A 13694-nucleotide genomic window follows, 5' to 3' on the forward strand; every position below is an offset into this window, starting at 1 on the left:
TTGCAACTTGATCCAGTCGCCTTCCAATTGTAGACGAAACCAAATTTTTGATAAATTATCATTTATCCCCCACATTAAAAGCCTAAAAAGGAATGTCTGAAAGCCCTCAACATATTGAGAGTCTTATCAAATACTGACTGGGGAGCAGACCGTAAGGTCTAAACTCGATTATGGGTGTATGGGTGTGCCCGGGAGTCTTATGTCAAAGAGCTCGACACCATACACAACCAGGGATTTCGAATCAGTTTAGGAGCATTTCATACATATCCAGTAGACAGTTTATACGTCGAGGCGCATGAGCCCTCACTGCACAACAGACATGATATACTGACCCTGCAGTATGCTTTACCAAAACATATTCCATTTAACACCATAAGTAGACCATATCATGAGCATTTATATCTGCTCAAGACTAAAGTTAATCCACCATTCGGTATTCGCATACAACCCCTTTTGTCTGAGACTGGTATCAGCCATGGCAGTATTGCGAATACCACCGTGGGCTATATCTCCCCAAAGATCGATTTCGATCTTACTCAACATAAAAAGAGATACTAGCCCTACGGTGTTGCAGTCGCTCTTTAGATAGCTAAGGTCTAAGTATGGTGATTATACTCAAATTTATACCGATGGTTCGAAAGATGGTGATCGGGTAGCTTCGGCTAACGTCACGCCATCCGAGACCATTTCCGTTCGTTTTCCATCTGCGACTTCTATTTTTACTGACTTCTATTTTTACTTCATTGAATTATCATCACATTTAAAACATATAATCTTTTCTGATTCTTTGTCCTGTTTACAAGCATTAAATAATAAAGAGCTTCAACACCCATTAGTAGCAGACTATCATATTTCATCTTGAAGCGAGACCACTGCTATTAATTATTCAATTGCCTAAATTTATTCAATTAATTATATGATTGGTTATACGTACATGCCTAATGACGTCACAGTAATTTCCCCTCAAGTGTATTTTAAACAATAACAAACTAGCCTTGACTCTAGCCTTCGTGTCCTGTTATTCTTATAATACTGATAACGAATTAATTTCGTTTCAAATAAACAGACACAAATCGTTATGATTTATACATATTTTGACAATGAAGAAGACACATGATATACGTGTTTATCAAATTATACTTCATGTCAGTTGGTGTACTTGCTCATGAATTTGGAACAAATATTACACCGAGGCCCTAATATTGTTAGATATGACCGTATAACCATTATAGTCTTATACCCGCCATAGCTACGTGTATCACTAAGAGAGCCTTATAACCATGGTGACGTTATAAATCAGCTAACAATACAGACTTATTAAATATACATTATGAAAGAGATAAATCTGCCTATTACGGGTCGTTCTCTTGGCCTCATGCCATGCTACATCATTATGACTCTTTTACTTTGATATACTGGACTACACACATTATGAAATTGGTTTGTTTTTTTATTTAATTTATAAAGGGATAATTCAAACAACTTCTAAAAACTACACCAGAAAACATGACATAATACCACCATCACGACACAGAGCGAACAATCTGGATGAAAATAATATAAAGAACATATCAAAACAAGAAGAAATAACCAATCAAGGTAAATTGTGGTCATAAGAATGTCCAATAATTGTTAGTTATTGCGACAGAGACCAAGGTTATTGACGCATTTCTTTTAAATATATGGTGATTGGGTACCTTGTGTCGTTTGGTACCATGGTTAGTCCGTCGCTACCTCGTTATCGCGAAAGACACAAGGGGTTTTGACGGATTTCTTTTAAATTTTAAAGGTTATGTGATAATTAGAGACCTTCAGATGTTTGGTACCAGAGTTATTCCCCACTCCCCGTTTATTCTGTCACAACAATTTATTGTTTACTTGGAGATGACTATAATATCAACCAATCAATCGTTTACGATCCATGGAGACGCGACCGTTAGGAGAAATGTTTGAAAATTCAGCCGTGGCAATGACACGCGTTCTCCCTGCTATGCCAATCGGAAAATACAACAACTTTAATGTGGTCCAATATGGCCTGATCTGAATTAATCGTTAAATGCATACAGTTAAACCCGGGTGTGTACGAGGACACACAACACATTCCTATTTTCATACTAAAAATATTTGGTGTACACAAAGTGGTAGGAATACACTTCGACAGAAACACCCTGTAGTCCTAATGAAATACCTCTTTGGCAAATACAAAATGGATATACACTGTTTAATTAAAGTATGTTGTTTAATCATAATTGGAATTACACATTATTTTATCGATACTATAATACTTATCAATTAATATTTTACAGATCGGGTATGCAATAAAACACAGTGTGATATGAATGGTGGTACTTGTGAAGTAGTGTTCTGTGAAACAAACGGTTAGTAAATAATCTTAGTCTTCAGTCTAGTATTCTACCACCTTTCTTACCAAGCATATTTTAATTATCTAACACAATTTGTATTAAAAAAATAATCGAATATTACAGTGACAACACGTACAGACTGCAATCTCTTAATAAAGCAATAGTCAGTGTCTGTAAAGTGATGCCGTGTAGTCGCCATACTATTTTGTCGTGTTACACTTACAGTCTGTAACTATATATTATAGGCTATACTTGGTTGTAATACCTGTATATAGAATTATATTCCAAGGTTTGTTTAAAAGGGGGTGGGGTTGGATGGCCGAATGGTTAGCACGTGCGCGCTGTATCATAAAGCCTGTCATTGAGTCAACTAGGGTGGTTTCGAATCCCCGGTTGTACGTGACGAGGAGTAGGGTCGCCTGTCCAACCTCGTGGGTTTTCTCCGGGTCCTCCAGTTTCCTCCCACTGCTAAAGAGCCCTACGCGCAAACGAATTATTGAATAAAATTTAAAAAAACATATGTTAGTCCCGAAATGATCTAGTATGTGTCGAGTGGACCTTAAACCCCATCTCTCTCACTCTCTTATTGATAGGTATTTCTCCGCCCCCTTTGGGTTTCGACAAAATGTGCAAAACCTAACTTGATATGTTTAATTTACCTTCTTCGATCGCCTATATCAGCTCTATTATATCAGAATAAACCTTCTGAAATCGTGACCAATTGTTCGTGACCAAAAAGGCTCACCAGAAGTGGAGTAAAAACTTCCTGAATTATCACCAATCTTACACGTTTATAACCAAACAAGCGGCTGCTATACACGATACGGCGAGATTTTGTAAGAGATCGCCCAATGTCTCATATCGAAGATGAACCTGAAACCTATATCGCGTTCAAAGGGTTTTTGGACAAGTTTGTTAACTCGAGAAGGGAAGGTCACGGATGGTGAATATCGGTAGGTTTTGTCGTCCCATGACCCCAACGTTTCACACCATATTTGAAATAAAAAAAAAACACGGTTAAAACGGTACCGTCTATCGCTTTCACGGTGTTTTCGGGGGGCTTAACTCCGGAACTGAAGTTCGCGGAATGCTTATTATCGATAGGATTCTTGCTCTCAATTCATCACACTATAAAACTCACAAACTGTGTTACGCGTTGGGTATGTAAGGTCATTACTCAAGCAGTTGCACCAAAAAATTGAATTCAAGCTAAATCTTTTGATCCCCAGAATCTAAAACGGGCAAACAGTGAATATGAATATTAACATAATTTACAAATTGGTATTTATAGCTGCATATCGGTATCCTTGACAGTCTGTATTATATTGCCAGGCTATACTATATTATATTGTCAGGCTATACTATATTATATTGTCAGGCTATATTATATTGTCAAACTATATTATATTGTATTGTGAGGCTATATTATATTGTCAGTATATATTATATTGTATTGTCAGTATATAATATATTGTCAGTATGTGTTATTAACTATATATTAATTAGTATATTAGTACATGTATATTATATATAGTATATTACCTCTCGTCAACCGTTAATTGCAGTAAAACAGCCCAACATTGATTTTTGACTGTGTTTAACTAATAAATTATCTTAAAGGAGAATGCTATTGTAAAAGTTTAAATTTATCAATTACTTAGTTCACGAACTGAATCTAACATATGTTTTAACATAGAAAGATAACACAAATGCTGTATCTTGATAGACATAATAGTATTATTAAAATCACGTTCGTAAGCATATAACTTGAAATTCTCGAACAAAGAGAATGAGAAGCGTAAGTGTTTGTTGATGGAGACCAGCCCTTCGCGCCTCGTTGACATCATGGTGTCATGCTAGTTAATTTGATACCGCATATGTGGGGGGTGGGTCGAAATGTGATGGGCGAACATACACAGATACATACATACACACTTTGATTTTATTTAGATAGATTTTCAGTATATAGTATATCACTGTAAGGTTGATATGGTTGACTAAGCAGCAAATAACTGTTATAATGAAAATATAGGACACTAATAGATCAAAGTCGTCACTGGAGAACATCTCGTGGCCTGTAGTTCACATGTGGTTTGAAAAATTAAAAGAGAGATACTCTATAATAAATTTTAAATTTAAGCTCATATATTATACTGTCAGTATATAGGCTACTGTCAGAAAATAAATTATAGGCCAGCTGCATCCTCCACAAATTGTGTTAACAATTGTTCTACTCTGAATATTCCATTGACTGGCAAACTATGTTTTACTTATTATTTCCAGCGACTGTTTTAAATACTGCATTATTGTACAACCGTTGTTTGTTATGCCTCTGAACAATGTATGCCACATCTGCATGTTTTTATACAAATAGTTACAATGATATATTAAAAATGCAGTATGTAAAATTTAGATAAAGACCTGAAAGTCCTCGCTATAGTAGTTTATGGTTTAAAAATAGATAATAGAAAATGAATGTATTGAAAATTTCAGTACCAAATTACATTATTCTTAGCGAAGTTATGACTGTTTGGAGAATAATGGAGTCATGGCTACCGTTGTTATGATAATAAACATTGTTTCTGACCATTTAAGTTAATCCGACTGTTCTAACAGGGTTGTTTTTGTTCTTACAGGCCAATCATGTGGTTCTGGACATTGTCCTTTGCATATAAACTGTATAAATGGCGTCTGTAGAGGTCAGTAAAATGTGAAAATATTAACACTATTATGGGTTTATGAGTGGGATGTTAAACACGTTAAATTGATATACTCGAGAACGAGTTTGTTTTATACGTCCTTACTATAACACGACTATACATTACACTGTCTGCCATACGGTACCAAAAAGAATAGGTAGTCCGATGTATTTTGCTTCACGTTGTGTTAAATATGACTTTCTCACGGACCTAATATGACTTCAATATAACTCATTTGTAACTCATGAACACGTCGTTCTTCTAAAATGAGTTGTATATCAAGCATAGATTCATAGGCACAAGCCGTACATAATAGTTTCTATTAAGCTTAGAACCTCTTACACGGCAACAATGTAGAGGTAATTTAAGTTCCCTAAGTGATGTTCTGTTTAATATAGAAATTCGTTACCTACATGATGTGTGACGAACACTGGGCTAGAGAAGCAATTGTAAACAAATTAAACAGCAAATCCGTTTCAAAATCACAGCAGTACTTTGGGGCTTGACCTCACAATTAAACTCAACAGACACTCACATCCGTCAGATGATACGAAAAGCCGAGGTCGCGTGTTCACATTGGTGTAATACTTTGTAGAGGTAATTTAAGTACCCTAAATGATGTTCTGTTTTAATATAGAAATTCGTTACCTACATGACGAAAACTGGGTTAATGAAGTACCTCGCATTATTCTACTACTTTCTTAGACTAACTCCCAGGCAGCTATGCCTCTATCCATTTCTAGAAAGGTGTACAATTAAATAGAATAATGTTAACGTAAAACGGTGCCTATATGAAACACTTACACTTAGGTGTTGTTCCATTTGCTTTTATGTCTCGCCATGGTAACAAACGAATGGTAATTTTGTATTCTATGGTTACGTATCTGGCGTTAGGACAGTGGGCGGTGGCAAGCATAATATTTAAGGTTATTAGCATGAACAGTTTGGTCAGATTTATAAAGATTACTTAAAGTTAATGTCATGCAACAGACGCCCCATCTTATCACATTCCAATATACCAAGCAGATTAATTAGCCTCGGTCAAAGCTATTTATAATAATAGCAATAATAGATATTTATTACCAGGAGGGCAATCAGAAAGCGTGTAAATGATTAAATAGGTTGAAATCGTTAGAAACGCTACAATATTATGTGAACTATTGCTTTGTATGGTTTACATTAGTTTCTATAGATTTCATATCGTTATATGTTTTCTATTTCAGCCCAGTGTGATAATGGTTTATGTGCCGGTGGTACCTGTGACAGATCAACAAACACGTGCAACGGTAAATATACCAGTTTTTATTATGTTATAGATAGGTGACAACAAGATATGTATCAAATGAATACAGGGGCTCAGACAGTTCAATTAGCATCATTACCACATGGTGTTATGTTATATATTTTCACTGAGAAAGGTATAGAATTCATAACATTCTTATTTCACTGAGTTGGAATTCGATATAAGAGTAGGCCATAGTGCCGCTGTCCTGGCAAAATTTCTCTCATAGCACACTGTATGGCGTATGTCCGTCTTCATTAGCACAGTCGGTACAGAACAGTAGGACGTTAAATCTCATTTCATTTTTATACGCCCACATTTTCATGGGGACGTATATTGTCGTCGCCCTTGTCCGTCCGGAAGTCCGTACGTCCGTCCACAATTGTTTGTGGACGGTCTACAGGTCACAATTCTTATCCGATTTCAAAGAAACTTGAAATATAGGTTTATCTCCCTAAGATCGCGGTTCCTTTCGATATTGGTATGTATCGGACAATAACTTCATGGATTATGGCCCTTGATTGTACGTAAATCGCGTACAATCGCGTACTGCATGGATTGTGGACCCTATAGAGGTCACAATTGTTTTCCGATTTCGTTGAAACTTGAAATATAATTTTATAACCCAAAGGTTTCGAACCCTTTCGATATTCGCGCATATCGGAAAATAACTTCCTGAATTATGACCCCTGATTGTACAAAAAATCGCGTTTTTAGCCAGTGGACCTTATAGAGGTCATGATTTTTATCCGATTAAAAAAATCGTTTGAATATATCACCGTTACTCTCTAAGGATGACTGAGTTCGAATTTCGTAAAAATCGGACCAAAACTGACAGACAAAATGGCCGCCCCTCGTACTCAAATAGCGTACAAATATGATATATCAAGCTTGTGGACTCTGTAGAGGTCACAATTTTCTTCTGATGTTAATGAAACTCGACATGTAAGTTTATAACCCAAAGATCTCAGTTCCGTTCGATATTCGCACATATCGGACCGTAACTTCCTGAATTATAGCCCCTGAATGTACGGAAAATCGCGTTTTTAGCTTGTGGACCCTATAGAAGTTATAATTTTTATCCGATTTCAAAAGCCGTTTGAATATATCACCGTTACACCCTAAGGATGGTTGAATTCGAATTTCGTAAAAATCAGACAAAAACTGACAGACAAAATGGCCACCCCTCTTACACAAATAGCGTAAAAATGTGGTATATGAATGTTGTGGACTCTCTAGAGGTGACAATTTTCTTCTGACTTTGATGAAACTTGAAATGAAAGTTTATAACCCAGCGATATCGATTCCTTTCGATATTCGCGCATATCGGACCGTAACTTCCTGAATTATGGACTCTGTACGAAAAATCGCGTTTTTAGCTTGTGGGCCCTATAGAGGTCATAATTTTTATCCGATTTAAAAAAAACATTTGTATATATTATCATCGTTAAACCCTAAGGATGGTTGGATTTGAATATTGTAAAAATCGGACCAAAACTGACAGACAAAATGGCCGCCCATCGTACTCAAATTGCGTAAAAATATGGTATATCAATGTTGTTGACCCGCTAGAGGTCACAATTTTCTTCTGATTTTGATGAAACTTGAAATGTAAGTTTATAACCCAAAGATCTTGGTTAGTTTCGATATTCGCGCACATCGGATCGTAATTTCCTGAATTATTGCCCCTAATTGTACGCTTTTTTGGCATCACGTCCCTCTAGGGGTCAGAATTATTATCCGATTTATAGAAAAACGTTCAAATATATCACGGTTACGCCGTAATTTTGGCTGATTTCATATTTAGCGAAAATCGGACTAAAACTGCCGGACAAAATGGCCGCCCCTCGTACGCAAATAGTGTATAACATCTGGTATATCAAAGTTGTGGACCCTCTAGAGGTCACAATTTTGATCCGATTTTGATAAAACTTGAAATACATGTTTATAACCCAAAGATATTGGTTCCTTTCGATATTAGTGCGTATCGGATCATAACTTCCTGAATTATTCACCCTGATTGTACGAAAAATCACGTTTTTAGCTTGTGCTCCCTCTAGAGGTCACAATTATTACCCGATTTAAAAAAAAAGTTCGAATATATCACCGTTGCACCGTAATTTTGATTGAGTTCGGATTTTAAAAACCGTTTAAATATATCACCATTCCACCAATGAATGTTGAATTCGAATTTCGGGAAAATCGAAATGAAACTCTTTGTACGCAAATTATGTAAAAGTATGCATTACTAAAGTTTTGGACCCTCTAGAGGTCACAATTTTTATCCTATTTTGATGAAACTTAAAACACATCTTTATATCCCAAGGATCCCAGTCCCTTTTAATATTTGAACATTTCGGACCATTACTTTCTGGATTATTGCCCCTGATTGTACAAAAAATCCCGTTTGATTTTAGCTTGTTCTCTATCCATCTCTCGCAAAAAGTGGGCGTATCCTGCCTGGCAGCCGCTGGTTGTTAATGTCATGCTAACCCCACTGCTATGGAGCGGAATTTCCCCCATAATTCTAACTCCTAACCTAGTTATGCGTATGCTAATATGCTTACTTCTATGCATGTAACTTCTTACTAACACATGTTAAATTGGCTATTTACACATGTAAAATGCTAATTTATATGACTTATTTTTTAAATATTGCAGTTAGAATTTGTATTTTGTTCTATTTCCATTATTACTTTTAAATTATTGTAGGCAGTTTAGCTTCGTTAACATTTTGACATTTTACAAATGTTTCGCGGTAAAGGCGCCATAATTCTAAGTTCATTTTGGTAACAGACGGCGCTGTTTACAATTGTATGGTGGCTCATTGGGAACATGAACAATTGACCCGACAGACATGACATTTTTTGTCAAAAATAATAAAAATATTTTACGTACAAAAGCAAACTATTCTAAACTATTTGCGATAAATAAATAGGCTATTTTATTTTTTCACAAACCATGCACTGTCGATTTTTTGGCCTATTTGTTTTCTAAAAGAATAATATTATAGCAAGAACTCATTAGGTCATGCATGAAATTGAATACATAAATATAAATCGGTCATGCTTAGTTTAGCTTATCTCTTCCCCTTAAAATTATGAAATATTTTACGCACACAAATAAAGTATTTATGATATCATTGAAGTAATCTATATCGTGCCAGGCTTCCGAATCGTCGGGAGCCGCGGTGCCTCGGTGAGTAAGTTACTGACTCGGTTACCAGGAGGTTCCGGGTTCCCTCCTGGAGTTGGAAGAGAAAGTTACTGAGGTTTTCCGGCATGCTTTCCACTTGTCAGTGCACCAAGACTAGGCCATCGCGCCCCTGTCCGTACAAAATCCCCAGAAATTGCACACTTCATGGTGTATGCCCGTCTTCATTAGCACAGCAAGGGAGACTGTTGGGGATTGGGCGAACGATTCACCGCCCTTATTGACCCCATTCTATAGGGTCATAACTAAACGAATTTAAAATTGGTATAGTTCTACATTGTTTACACTCTCATCAAAGTCTCATATTATGCTCCCGTTGAGGGGTTCCGGGGTTATTGTCAGCACAACGTCCTACTGTTCTGCTCCGAACTGGGCTAATGAAGACGGGCATAGGCCATACAGTGTGCTATGAGGGAAATTTTGCTCGGACAGCAGCACTACGGTCTACTCTTATATCGAATTTCAACTGTCAAGGAATCTTTTACGTGTACTCCAATGTGTACACGGGACCTCGGTTTTTCGTTCCATTCGAACGACTAGACAGCCGTCCTTGTCAGGCCCTCCGTTCTGCATCACTGACAAGGGGGAACCGCGCCGGAAAATCTGGATGAACTTTCTCGGCCAATGCAGGGATCGAACACCCGATCTCCAGGCTAGCGCCATACCTACTTAGCCACTGTGACCCTCCCATTAATGTTTCCATACGGTAGTATAGACAAATATGGGTTCGATTTTGGCACTTTTCTCACCATAACATTTTGGATTATACGAAAATCGCACGCATAGCTTGCGGGTCACAATTTTTATTCGATTTATTTTTAAACTAAAATTGTGTGTTATATCCGCAAAAACTCGAATAGGTTCAATTTTAGCACATATTTGACCGTAATTTCCTGGATTTTAGCCCCTGGTTGAACGAAAATTGCGTACATAGCTTGTGCGCCCCGAAGAGATCTTTTCTGAAAACATTGTGAACGCCATACAGGCTATAGTTTTTAACAATTTTTTGGGTTTTTTTAATCAAATTAGGTTATGGCCGTTTAGCCGAAAACCCCTTCAATATTCAACCTTCTGTAAAATATAAAATATTGTTTATAAACCAAAAGAGAGAGAGAAATGGGGTTTAACGTCCACTCGACACAAACTAGGTCATTTCGGGACTAACATATGGTTTAATTTTATTTCAATAATTATATAAATTAGCATTTGTACATGTGTAAATAGCCAATTTAACATGTGTTAGTAGGAACTTACATATTAGCATACGCATTACTAGGTTAGGAGTTAGAATTATGGGGATATTCCGCTCCATACACTGCTGGCCCTTACCATAACGCTATTTACAAATATGAACGTGTCACTGTCTTTAGTCTTGTTTAAACCAATAATGTGTGCATGAGCGCTTAGCTTAAAATCACCATAATGTAGCAATGACAACGATAGAGAATCTCAATGCACGGCATGCCATGACGACGAAATATCAGATGTTTCCTACCTTTTTGCCGACAACTGTTTCTTGGTTTTCTTCGACATGTTCTTGTCAAAGAAATAATATGGGGTTAAACGTCCTACTCTTCTGCACCGACTGGGCTAATGACGACAGTATGTTCTTATACACATAACTTGAATCAGTTGAAATCTGAACCTACTGACGTCTTGACCCAACCGACACAATTACGTAGCGCTTTATGTCATTATTCTTAATTCCTGTCTAAGCCAATTGCGCATAGGTACATTGTACCTCCCCCCCACCATCTGTCTAATCTCACATGAGTTAGTCTCTTAGCTAGCACTGTTGTTGAGTTCATTGTACCCCTATATGATACGGCTGTCTAATATCTTTGTTATCAACATGTTACTTTGTAGTACAATGATTAATATTTACAGTACCGTGTAATACTACCGCTGACTGTAGTGGTAATCCATGCATCGACGGTTTCTGCTCTGGTAAGTATACACTTATCTAATTCAACCCATTGCTTTGATTAAAAGTCATGTGCTTTGGATGTGGTTGCAATTACTAATTTAATCGATTTAATGAGTGGTAGTAGCACAAACTGGTGCTTCATTTATCCCCTACCCACATGGATCAGTATTATTTCGATAATTCACTTGCGCGTGGAGATCTTTAACAGTAGGTGAGGCTTTTCAGAAAACCGAAGGACCTGTAGTAAAGCCACGAGTTTGAGAGAGAAAGAGAGAAATTGGGTTTAACGTCCACTCGACACAAACTAGGTCATTTCGGGACTACCACGAGTTTTGACAAGCGACCCTACTCCTTGTAACCTACACGAGGAAAATCGAAACCATGCAACTTGACTCAGTGAAACACCTTATGAACCAAATCCGATAGAAAGTGATGTACGTGTTTATCATTGATCTGTTTATGCTTGTTCGAGAATTTGAGATGATAGTAGGAGGGTTCCCAATATGGGTGTTTAATTTGCTGATCAACATTTATCATGCCAATAATTTGTCAAAGTTGTTTGGCTTATTGTGAATGCTTCTATTATTGCCGTCTTATATTTACGCTCTCTGTCTGGTTAATCTCTAGTACACCATCGCATGTCATGTTGTGCTCTCTCTCTCTCTCTCTCGCTCTCTCTTCTATTTTGTCTTGGTGACGTAAAATTTGGGTCAGATTAATATTCTGTTATTTCTTTATTTTTTTTCAATTGCAGCCCCAGCATGTGGAGAACCATTCTGCCGTAAGTAAATATACATTTTAATGTTTTCTATAATTTAGAAAACTCAATAATTAGAACAATAGTGGTGGTTATCATAATCAGACCATTTTATTGGTTTATTTAATTAAGACAACTGATTTATTAGAGTTTAAATTATTAGAGTTCAGATTATTAGTGGTGGTTATCTCCACATAACATTTTTTACAGGGTTCATGTAAAGTCCCACTGTTACATGGCCATCATTATCTCCCCCATAACATTTTATACAGGGTTACATGTAAAGTCCCACTGCCACATGGCCATCATTATCTCCCCGGGACATTTTGTACGGGGTTACATGTAAAGTCCCATTGTTACATGTCCATCATTATCAAATATAAATGTCCATTTCTTGAGCGTCAAATCCATCCATAAGCATGCTCAAAGGGTTACATTTGGGGATGTTGGCGTTTTATAAAATAAATATATATTTTATGTACCAGTAATTGGTATATTTAAAGTTATAACACCATGTAAAGTAACGTATAACGTTTTAATTTCAGACAATTGAAAAGGCTATTGACCGGAATGCAAAAATAAACAGACATTTTAGTTTGTTATTCCTTTGTTGTTTGTTACATTTATTAATTTGCCACCATGTGTCCTTCAAGCGTTATTGTTAAACACGTGTTAAAGTCGTCGAATATATATTGGTGTACGTCGGTCAATCTATTCCCTGTTACATAGCGCCTCTTTGACAGATATGTTCAGGTGCACTTTACAGAGTAACATTCAAAAAGAAAAATACACCAAAAAGATAAAACTGCATTAAAAAAACAATTATTTAATTTCAATATTAGACAGACATAGAGGTCATTAATACAGTACATGACACTAGGAGCCATATGCAAAATATTCATTCACAAGAAAGTTTTGGGGTTATGCTTATCTTATTTTTTAAAATAAGAAATCAATGAACTCAAATCTGTTCATTGGAAAACGTTAAAGGCCTATTTGAAATTCAATTTTAATAGCTTAAATTATTATTTTACATCTTAATGAGAATTAACTTAACATAAACAAGAGAAATATACAGTAAGCCCTCGAAAAGCAAGCATTGGTCTTGGGGATAAAACAACCAAATGATTTTAATTGAGCAAAATAGGCCTTAACCATTAAGAGGCGTGGCACTTTGACATTTTCAAAAGGTCTATTTTAAGATCTATGTAAATTGTATTTCAAATCAAGGTATTGGAACAATGATTATTTGGTAGATTAGATTCAAGTTATTAAAACCTTTAAAAAAATAATTTACATTCTAGCTAGACAATATTCTAAAACATCACAATTGCGGTCTTTATTCTTCAGTCCGGGAACGTACCAGTCACTACCACGCTATGTATGTTTTAAAAATATAATAAATCACGTTTTATAAATTTCTGAACCACACACACAAATATCATGATTGTAA

At 36.3% G+C, this 13694-nt stretch overlaps 1 protein-coding gene and 1 long non-coding RNA gene across 2 annotated transcripts in view; both read left to right on the top strand.

The window, feature by feature from the left end:
• The window catches only part of LOC126814983 (prestalk protein-like), a 70423-nt gene extending 64037 nt beyond the window's left edge, over positions 1-6386 (top strand). The window contains exons 24-27 of the mRNA XM_056099463.1: positions 1468-1599; positions 2307-2378; positions 5000-5062; positions 6286-6386. Coding sequence (XP_055955438.1) covers positions 1468-1599; positions 2307-2378; positions 5000-5062; positions 6286-6386 — 368 coding nt within the window. The remainder of the gene's footprint in view (positions 1-1467; positions 1600-2306; positions 2379-4999; positions 5063-6285) is intronic.
• Positions 6387-11443: 5057 nt separating this feature from the next.
• LOC126814984 (uncharacterized) lies at positions 11444-12829 on the top strand. The gene is made up of 3 exons (XR_007677822.2): positions 11444-11504; positions 12239-12265; positions 12787-12829. It is a non-coding gene; the product is annotated as an uncharacterized LOC126814984 (long non-coding RNA).
• The last annotated feature ends 865 nt before the right edge of the window (positions 12830-13694 follow it).

This window comes from Patella vulgata, chromosome 3 (assembly GCF_932274485.2).
Source record: "Patella vulgata chromosome 3, xgPatVulg1.2, whole genome shotgun sequence".
NCBI lineage: Eukaryota > Metazoa > Mollusca > Gastropoda > Patellidae > Patella > Patella vulgata.